Source organism: Eptatretus burgeri, chromosome 10, assembly GCF_056783735.1.
Source record: "Eptatretus burgeri isolate ZD-2024b chromosome 10, Ebu_testis_v1, whole genome shotgun sequence".
NCBI classification, from domain to species: Eukaryota; Metazoa; Chordata; class Myxini; order Myxiniformes; family Myxinidae; genus Eptatretus; species Eptatretus burgeri.
In genome coordinates, this window is record NC_140970.1 from 22,227,287 (window position 1) to 22,237,877 (window position 10,591).

Consider the following 10,591-nt stretch of genomic DNA (forward strand, 5'->3'; position numbering starts at 1 on the left):
TCGTGTTTTTACGAGCGTATTTGTGGGGTTTGTTTCGTGTTTTCACGAGTGTATTTGTGGGGTTTTTTCGTGTTTTACGAGTGTATTTGTGGGGTTTGTTTCGTGTTTTTACGAGTGTATTTGTGGGGTTTTTTTCGTGTTTTAGGAGTGTATTTGTGGGGTTTTTCGTGTTTTACGAGTGTATTTGTGGGGTTTGTTTCGTGTTTTTACGAGTGTATTTGTGGGGTTTGTTTCGTGTTTTTACGAGTGTATTTGTGGGTTTTTTTCGTGTTTTACGAGTGTATTTGTGGGGTTTTTTTGTGTTTTACGAGTGTATTTGTGGGTTTTTTTTCGTGTTTTACGAGTGTATTTGTGGGGTTTGTTTCGTGTTTTTACGAGTGTATTTGTGGGGTTTTTTTTTCGTGTTTTTCGAGTGTATTTGTGGGGTTTTTTCGTGTTTTTACGAGCGTATTTGTGGGGTTTGTTTCGTGTTTTTACGGGGGAGTATTTGAGGGGTTTTTTCGTGTTTTTACGGCAGCGTATTTGTGGGGTTTTTTCGTGTTTTTACGAGCGTATTTGTGGGGTTTGTTTTGTGTTTTTACGAGCGTATTTGTGGGGTTTGTCTCGTGTTTTTACGGGTGTATTTGTGGGGTTTTTTCGTGTTTTACGAGTGTATTTGTGGGGTTTGTTTCGTGTTTTTACGAGTGTATTTGTGGGGTTTTTTCGTGTTTTACGAGTGTATTTGTGGGGTTTTTCGTGTTTTACGAGTGTATTTGTGGGGTTTTTCGTGTTTTACGAGTGTATTTGTGGGGTTTGTTTCGTGTTTTTACGAGTGTATTTGTGGGGTTTGTTTCGTGTTTTTACGAGTGTATTTGCGGGGTTTGTTTCGTGTTTTTACGAGTGTATTTGTGGGGTTTTTCGTGTTTTACGAGTGTATTTGTGGGGTTTTTTCATGTTTTACGAGTGTATTTGTGGGGTTTTTTCGTGTTTTACGATTGTATTTGTGGGGTTTGTTTCGTGTTTTTACGGGAGCGTATTTGTGGGGGTTTTTTCGTGTTTTTTACGAGCGTATTTATGGGGTTTTTTTCGTGTTTTTACGGGTGTATTTGTGGGGTTTTTTTGCAATTTTATGGGTGTATTTGTGGGGGTTCTTTTCGTGTTTTTATGGGTGTATTTGTGGGGTTTTTTCGTGTTTTTATGGGTGTATTTGTGGGGGTTCTTTTTGTGTTTTTAGGGGGGTGTATTTGTGGGGGTTTTTGATGTTTTTTACGAGCGTATTGAGGGTTTTTTTTCGTGGTTTTACGGGCGTATTTGTGGGGTTTTTTGATGTTTTACGGGCGTATTTGTGGGTGTTGTTTTCTTGTTTTTACGGGCGTATTTGTGGGGTTTTTGATGTTTTGCAAGTGTATTTGTGGGGTTTTCTTCGTGTTTTTATGGGTGTATTTGTGGGGTTTTTCGCAATTTTATGGGTATATTTGTGGGGTTTTTCCGTGTTTTTATGGGTGTATTTGTGGGGTTTTTCGTGTTTTTACGAGCGTATTTGTGGGGTTTGTTTCGTGTTTTTACGGGAGCGTTTTTGTTGGGTTTTTTCGTGTTTTTATGGGAGCTTATTTGTGGGGTTTTTTCGTGTTTTTTTACGAGCATATTTATGGTTTTTTTTCGTGGTTTTACGGGCGTATTTGTGGGTTTTTTCGTGGTTTTACGGGCGTATTTGTGGGGTTTTTGATGTTTTACGGGCGTATTTGTGGGGTTTTCGTGTTTTTACGGGCGTGTATTTGTGGGGGTTTTTTCGTGTTTTTTACGAGCGTATTTATGGGGTTTTTTTCGTGTTTTTACGGGTGTATTTGTGGGGTTTTTTTTGCAATTTTATGGGTGTATTTGTGGGGGTTCTTTTCGTGTTTTTATAGGTGTATTTGTGGTTTTTTTTCGTGTTTCTATGCGTGTATTTGTGGGGGTTCTTTTTGTGTTTTTACGGTCGTGTATTTGTGGGGTTTTTTCGTGTTTTTTACGAGCGTATTGATGGTTTTTTTTCGTGGTTTTACGGGCGTATTTGTGGGGTTTTTTGATGTTTTACGGGCGTATTTGTGGGTGTTGTTTTCTTGTTTTTACGGGCGTATTTGTGGGCTTTTTTGATGTTTTGCAAGTGTATTTGTGGGGTTTTCTTCGTGTTTTTATGGGTGTATTTGTGGGGTTTTTTTCGCAATTTTATGGGTGTATTTGTGGGGTTTTTTTCGTGTTTTTATGGGTGTATTTGTGGGGTTTTTTCGCAATTTTATGGGTGTATTTGTGGGGGTTCTTTTCGTGGTTTTACGGGCGTATTTGTGGGGGTTTTTCATGTTTTTACGGTCGTATTTGTGGGGGTTTCTTCGTGTTTTACAGGCATATTCACGTTCTTTTTTTTGTTTGTTTGTTTTTTTGTGGGCTTATAAAAAGTTGTTTTTTTCGCAGCTTTTTTGAATGTGATTTTTGATTTTCCATCCTGAATCACAAACCGCTGAGAACCTACCCCCCTTTTTCCAATGAAACATTACCCTGCTATTTGCGGATTTGCCATTCGCAACATTTTCCAAGAATGTATTCACTGTGAATCGCGAGGTCTGACAGTACTTTAACTCTTTTGTATACAAAATCTAGGCTTGTGAAAGAGCATGGTGGCAGGGTAGAAGGGAATACACTGACAGTGGGACAACCAAAGCAAGGGAATGAGTAGAAACAGGAGTGTACAGGGAACAAAACCTTTGACTTTGCAATACTTTTCAAAGTGATCAAATGTTTTGACTTTTTTATTTCAACTACTTAGGCATACTTGGGTCCAGAAAACCCAGAAGAACCCTACCTAGATGGCATCAACTACAATTGTGTAGCACCTGGGAAGCGTTTCCGTCCAATGGACAACCTTTCTGGTGGAGAGAAAACTGTGGCAGCTTTGGCCCTTCTCTTTGCCACACACAGGTGATTATTTCTCATAAGTTGGCAGGTTGGAATATTCTTTATTTAGAGGGATTTGCCTTTTCTCCAGTCTTGCTCCTTTTGCTTTCTTTGCCTTCCTCTCCTCACCACCAATTGCAGGATGAGTGCAATCTTCCAGTAACCCCCTCCTCATTGAACTTCTAAAATCCAATCTGACTGCACACCTCAATTCCTTTGTCCTTAGCTTCTCCTGTCTGTGGAACCTCCTTGCTGAGGCTGTCTCTTCCTTCAAGGGCTTCAAGCAGGTGGTACTCAGCCATCTCTTGTCATCCCCTATCCTTAGCCACAATTCCCCCCCCTCCCCCAATTAATCCTGCCAAGCACAACCCTCTTGTGGATTGCTGTTTCCTCCCATCCTCTTTCCTATTTGCCTGTTCTTTCATTCCCTTGCTTATTGGGTCCAACTGTTGCCTCACACTACCATTAGTTTGTACCCTACTATCACTTACCTCACTACCACTTGGATGAAAGGTAGTAGATCTATCAACTTGCTCTTCCATGAACCTCGATGTTGTAAAGAAAAAAAAAGTGGTGCTGTGGACTACCATTATGTAAATAATTTTCAAACTGATTTTTTATATCTGTTTAAGCCTGGTGTTGGTGTAGTGGTTAAGGTAGCGGCTTTGGATCCAAAAGGTCCTGAGTTCAAGCCCCGTTGGCCACTTGAATTAATACACACCAGGAGGTTGACTCAGCCTGTCATCCTTCCGAGGTCGGCGAAATGAGTACCAGTGTACTGGGCCCGGTGTATACCCCGTTTAAAATAGGTGTACCATATCCCTGTGTCGTAAGAGGCGACCAGGGTTGCGTCAGGAAGGGCATCCGGCGTAAAACCTGTGCCAAATCATTATGCGGATCATAACGGATGATCCGCTGTGGCGACCCCTAACGGGAGCAGCCGAAGGAAGAAGAAGAAGTTTGCTTGTGAGAGCAACTTGTGATTTTTTCCAATACATCCTTCACTCATTCTCTCCACAAGCTGAAGGGCCTGTTTATGATGGTCACTTATGTAGTGCTCTTCTCAAATAGCTCATATAACCATGCTCTGTGATGAGTTGCATTATTTAATTAGTTCCAAATTCAGTTGTTTTGCATGCACATCCACTGTATCTTTACAATTTAATTTTAGCTTCAGTTTCCCATGTACTTGTGAGCGACAACACACATGACCAGGGGGATGCTATTTCAGATACATCCATACTTGAGTGATAGCTTTAATGTCATAAGAGGTTTTTTTTTTCTTTCTCTCCGACCTTCTTCCGTCTTCACTTGTCTTCTCTTTGTTATGGCAAATCCACACGGTTGTGGCTTTGTTTTCCTTTCAACTTGTGACCTTTGGTATGGCAAATCTCACCTGAATTTGGTTGAATCGATGTTTCAGCAATTTATAGATACATGTAAATGGAGGACAGTTTCAAGTATGTGTCCATATTGTTCTTGTCGCAAGGTGGTCTCAGTTGCCTGGTACGAATCCGGTGAGTCCTCCTGACATGACCATAATGGTCGATAGCTTCGGACATAACCATCTTGTCACATGTCTACCCTCTTTGGGCACAAGTCACGTGTCTATAGGGTGTCCCAAAAACATATACAACTTTTAAAATGCTTCGTTTGATCCGAAAAAAGCAGTACTTTTGTCACTCATGCTTCATTTCTTGTTGCAGAGACCCTGAAGTTTATTTAGATACCAAGCAAGCGCCAGAAAAATGCCAAGACTGACCGTACAACAACGGACAAAAATTGTTGAACTTTGGCACCAGACGAAAAGTGTCATACAGGTGCAACGTCTTTACTCGAGACATTTCGATATCCACTTGCTCCATGCACCAAACTTTCGGACAATAAAGTGCACCATCGCAAAGTTTACCAATGTGGGAACCATTTGTGACCTTCACAAGGGTCACAGTGGTCGGAAGAGGACAGGTGGTAGTGAAGAAAATGTGGAAATGTTGAGACAGGCGGTCGTTCAGAGTCCAAAAAAATCGATTCGACGCCTTTCTGCCGAGACAAACATTCATAAGAGCACCGTTCAGAGGATCCTTCACCAAGACATTCATGCCTTTCCATACAAAATTCAAACGGAAATGGTGCTTAGGCCTCAGTCACATTTGCCACGGCAGCCGTGGGGTCTCCAAAATCTATGGCCACTAGCAATTATAGGGCGGCCGCAGTATTTCCACGGTCACACAATGTAGCAGTCACATATGTTTTTATTTTTCGGGGGCCGCACGGCGTATTTATAAATTGTGGAGACCGAAAACGTGGGGGTGCCGTACGGTCTTTGATTTGATGTCGCACGGTGACCTTAGGGCGTTCCTGCGGCGGCCATATAATTTTAAAGGCAGACGCAAAGTGCCCGCAAGGCGACCGCAGGGGGACCGCAGGGGGGCCCAAAGGCGAACGTGCGGTCAGACGGACGGTAACGAGTGGGTTTTTTTTTTTTGGTTTTTTTTTTACCAGTTCCTTTGTTTCGGCTTGTCGAATTGCTACGGCGAACGTAGAAATGAAAAAAGTTACAACTCCGCGCGATAATTCCACGGTGACCCCTACGACCTGTAAAATATAGCCAAACGGCGTAGGGCCACCCTGAGGCCACCGCAGAAACTCTGCGGCTGCCGCACATTTCTGTCAATTCAGAGGGCGTACGGCCGCCGTATCCTCGCCGTAGAGCAAATGTGACATGGGCCTTACTGATCAACAGAAACGCAAACGACTAGACTTTGCAAATTGGTTCTCAGGAAAGTTGGAGGAAGATGCATACTTCCTCAAAAAACTTCACATGACGGACGAATGCCATGCTCCTTGTCTCGGGAGGTAAACAAGCAAAACTTTCGGTACTGGGGAACTGAAAATCGTGGTAATGCATCAACTGAACTGGTGCCTCGATCTGTTCCCAAAGTCACCATGTGGGTGGCAGTTGGTTGGTATGGGATAATTGGTCCATACTTCTTTGAAGATGACCAGGGACGCACTTGCACGGTAAGCCAGAGGAACTATCGCGAAATGACTCAGAAATTCTATCTGCCTGAGCTACGTACTGAGGCCCGGAGGAGAAACAACCTGATTCAGATGAGAACCCAGTGGTTCCAGAAGGGTGTGGCACCGCCCCATACAGCCAGGGAAACAAGGCGTTTTCTCAACCAACATTTTGAGGGCCACTTTATCTCCCTCTACGAAGACGTTGAGTGTCCACTGTATTCCCCTGACATTACTCCTCCAGACTTCTTCTTGTGGGGGTATCTCAAGGACAGGATCTATGGAAACCCTAGGCCTCAGACTCTTGATAAGCTGAAGGAAAACATCCACCAAGAAATCCAGAACATTCTTAAGGAAACGTTTCCCAAAGTGATGGAGAACATGACAACGCGTTTGCAGGCAGTGATCGGACAACGTGGAGCCTACGTCGAACATGTGGTCTAAAAGAAAATGACGATTCTATACCAAAATTTAAATTTTGATGGTAATTTTGACATTGGTACAATAAACTTCAACCTTTCAGTTTTCTATCCAGCCATATATCTTTTAAAAAATATATATGTTATGACCATCCTCTTTGCAGATGAAAAGTTGTATATTTTTTGGGACACCCTGTAAACCTCATAATACCATATGGATTGGAAGTCCGAATCTTACCCAGTGTTACGTTGATGAGATGTCACACATCGTACGCAAATTAGGCCGAGTGAACGTGACTTGCGATGCGATCCGAGTGTGCGGTGTTGATTATCACCAAGACCAATTATCTCTCAACAGGTCTTCCCTTAATCACCTCAGAAGAACCACAATAACCTTAATTCACCCAAGACCATGTTGTTGTAATTTCAAATGATGGCACATGGGGAAGGAAACAAAAGGAAGCGATAACAATCAATGCTTGCCTATAAACCCTTCAACCCACGACCGGTAGATGCCTTACAAAACCAACGATAAATGGGATATCCTTAAATAACTGTCCTTATTGGGCCTTGAGACACACCACGATAGATAGATAACAGCAGGTAGGATAGGACAAGAGAGTGTTCTAGCAAACCCGGCAGGGCTGGTGGAGAAAGGGGTGAGCCATAACAAGGAACTGGGCCTGTTCGCAGCTGGCAAATCGGCTCTATGCCGGCACTGTGATACCTGGGAGGAGGATGAGGAGAGGCATAGCCGGCAACGTTGGGGCTTGGCTTCCACACGGTGTGAGCAGTTGGGTTGAGCAGCCTTCTGCACTGAAGGTGTAAAGAAGGCAGGAGAAAAGAAGAATATGTGGGAGTGAATTAAGGCTTTGAGGAAAATGTGTGAAGAAGTAGAGAGGAACTGGAGAAGGGGTTGCGAGATGAAAGGCAGGAGATTTGCAGCCGTTATCTGCAATGGGCCATCTCGTGGTGTGTGTGTGTGTGTGTGTGTGTGTGTGTGTGTGTGTGTGTGTGTGTGTGTGTGTGTGTGTGTGTGTGTGTGTGTGTGTGTGTGTGTGTGTGTGTGTGTGTGTGTGTGTGTGTGTGTGTGTGTGTGTGTGTATAAAAATGAAGACCCACCCACATCTTTCACCTGTGAATGGAGGGAATAATCCATTAGCTCTCACTTAATCAATTAAACCCAGGTGGCTAGGATTATACAAATAAATTGACTCCTCCCATGCTCTTCTCGTCAAAGAAGCTGCATAAAGCATGCAAGGCTGCCCAAGGTAAGCTCTTTGCTGTTTCAAACCCTTTCCAGTGTTCCTCCACAGCTGTGAAGACATTTACAAATAGTACACACTTAAGAATCCCAATGTTACACACCCCCTCAAGCTGCTGGACCGGTTTCATCACTTATTGGCGAATCATCAGTGACATTGCAGACAGAAATGCATACCAACGAGGCTCCCAAGCATACACCACATGTAAACGATAAAAGCAGTCAACATATCAATGAAAAACGAAAACCCACCCACATCTCTCACCTGTGAATGGAGGGAATTGATTAGGTGAGAGCTAATTAGTTAATCCCTCTCTTTGGTATGACTTGGCCAGGGTTCGAACCACTGATCTCCCAGACTCAGAGCGGACACTCTAACGATTGCCCCACCGAGCCTGGTTAAATTTTTTGTCGTATTGGCTCTTCCCAAGTCGACTGGATAATGTTATTACATTATCTTCTCAACGTTTCATCACCCCCAGTAGTTTTCAGTTTGTGTAAGTCTGTTTTGATGAAATATTACTTTTGCATACTAATTTAACTCTCAGTTGGTGATTTCCCCCCCCCCCCATCTTTCTATGAATATAAATGATTGAAATCGTTTGTCAATGTCTAGTAGCTTTACTGTGCAACGGAATGTCTTATCTGAACAACTATCTTCCTTTCTCTGTTCATCCTTTCAGTTACAAGGCTGCCCCTTTTTTCGTTCTTGATGAGATTGATGCCGCTCTGGATAACACCAATATTGGCAAGGTGTGTTTCAATGGAAATTAAAATAGATAATGGATCACTAAAAAGCAGTTATCGGTATGCCTGACATGCTAAATGTTGAGCCAATATCCCATTGAGATACTTTAAGGATTTATTGCCTCGATACACTTGGGGGCAACCTTCTGACCTTTGGCCACTCCTTTTGAAGGTTGCCAACTACATCAAGGAGCAGTCTGTGGATAATTTCCAGGCCATTGTGATCTCGTTAAAGGAGGAATTCTACACACGTGCCGATGCTCTCATTGGTGTATACCCTGAGGTATGATCGCTCGGTGTGTGTCCTTTCAAGTCTAAAATGCATCATGCATGACCTGTGAAACTATTCTATTAAATGGAGCATTTAAAAGAAATGTGATGAAGATTACCCCAATTATATAGAGACGATGAATTGTATAATGTTACAGGAACATGGAGACTTTTTTTGCAGCAATCCAAATCCAAACTTCTTCACTGTTGTGGACAAATGAATCGAATTGTCATGTCAATTATTGCTGCACAATTCTGACCCACAGGTGGTACCTGCCACGTACTACTCTGGATTTTTTGTTCAGTTTTATATTGCAGAACCTGCTACTCTCAGCCCCCCAGTCAGGGTGGTCTGCAGAGTAATATACCCAAGGACCTTGTGTCCTGATTTTTTTTTTTTTTTTTTTTTTTGACCAGCAAACACGAGGAAGCATCTCTGCTTTCGACAAACCGCCAGTCAGGTGTTGCCTTACTAGATGAGCTGGTCCAAAAAAATTGAACAGTTTGTGTACAATTTAACTCCACAAGTGGCCCTTTACTGGGGGGCAGGAAGGGGCAACAGTAAGCAGAGTCTGTTCTGTCAATCTGATAAGAAGCTGGATAACTTGTGGTTTCTCATGTAACAATAATTCTTTAAGCCTGGTGTTGGCTTAGTGGTTAGGGTGGCTGGCTTGAGATCTTAGGGTCCTGAGTTTGAGCATGTTGGCCGCTGAATTCTCACCAGGTGGGGTTGATTCAGCCTGTCATCCTTCCGAGGTTGGCAAAATGAGTACCTATGTACTGGTATAGGGGCACACCATCAGCGTTATAGTTGTGCCCCAACAAAATGATAGCTGCCCTGCTGCCAAACACAAGAAGGAGAAGAATTCTTCCAACATGCACCTCTTTCATGGCAAATGAAAAAATCTGGACATTTCTTCATCACCGAGAAGGGCACTCGGAAGAGCACATACCTCCACCATGCAATGTCTGATCCACAAGAACGTATCAGACCCATTACATTTTTGAGATATCATGATTTTCATCGTACTATATCAGTTTTTGGCCCCATCTCTCAATGGTGGAGAATCGCTTTAAAAATGAAATAATTGTCGTATCCAGATCCAGATTCGGATCTTCACCAAAAGTGAATCAATTCGCCCGTGCCACATACCCAACCTGTCCAAGTTTCATCCGAATCCGTCCACAGCTTTTTGAGATATCGTGCTTTATATCGTTTTTGGCCCCATCTCTCAATGGTGAAGAATCACTTAAAAAATTATAGTAGTTGGATCCGGATCCGAATCTTCACCAAAATCTAAATACTTCGGCCTTGTCACACACCAAACCTACCCACCAAATTTAATTTGGATCCGTCCACAACTTTTTGAGATATCCTGCAGACAGACAAACAAACAAACAAGCAGTCATAGACTGGTACTTATGAAATCGTCAACTTGACCTCTGACCTTGTCTAATAAAAGCTGTCTCGAGAGAAGGTCGCGACGCAAACCAGAAGTTTCTACGATGATTCTGTACCAAACCATCAAAAATCGTAACGTCGACCGAAGCAAAAATCTCCATTTCTCCACGCAATTATTTAATATTATTTTATCAAAGTCACAAAACCGTAATATTCGGCCATCCACCAACAATCTTAACATAATCTGACGGCTTAGCGAGTCAGTCATGCGACGATAACCTTTATTGGGATAAAAAATGACTTTTAAACACCATCTTTATCGAAAACACCGTCAGTGCGCACACGCAAAACCTTTACGTGATCAAAGACGCCTCTGCTCGAGTGCACTGCACCACGTGACGAGCTGTGACGCGGCGAGTGAAATATTTTTTTTATACAATCTTAAAACGTCTCCAAAACATCAGATTTTTACCAGAATTTCGACAACCGAGTGTTAAGCGTCCTAAGCGATCGCAAAAACCGAAGACAAACTTAAAATTGAAGTTAAAACGAACTTGTAACGTC

The 10,591-nt window shown here is 42.7% G+C and overlaps 1 protein-coding gene across 2 annotated transcripts in view; it reads left to right on the forward strand.

Moving 5' to 3' along the window:
- LOC147018070 (structural maintenance of chromosomes protein 1A-like) overlaps positions 1 to 10,591 on the forward strand; it is a 147,138-nt gene that overhangs the window by 126,511 nt on the left and 10,036 nt on the right. For both annotated transcript variants that reach the window (XM_085897384.1, XM_085897383.1), the window contains exons 24-26: positions 2,780 to 2,931; positions 8,292 to 8,361; positions 8,528 to 8,638. In XM_085897384.1, coding sequence (XP_085753510.1) covers positions 2,780 to 2,931; positions 8,292 to 8,361; positions 8,528 to 8,638 — 333 coding nt within the window. The remainder of the gene's footprint in view (positions 1 to 2,779; positions 2,932 to 8,291; positions 8,362 to 8,527; positions 8,639 to 10,591) is intronic.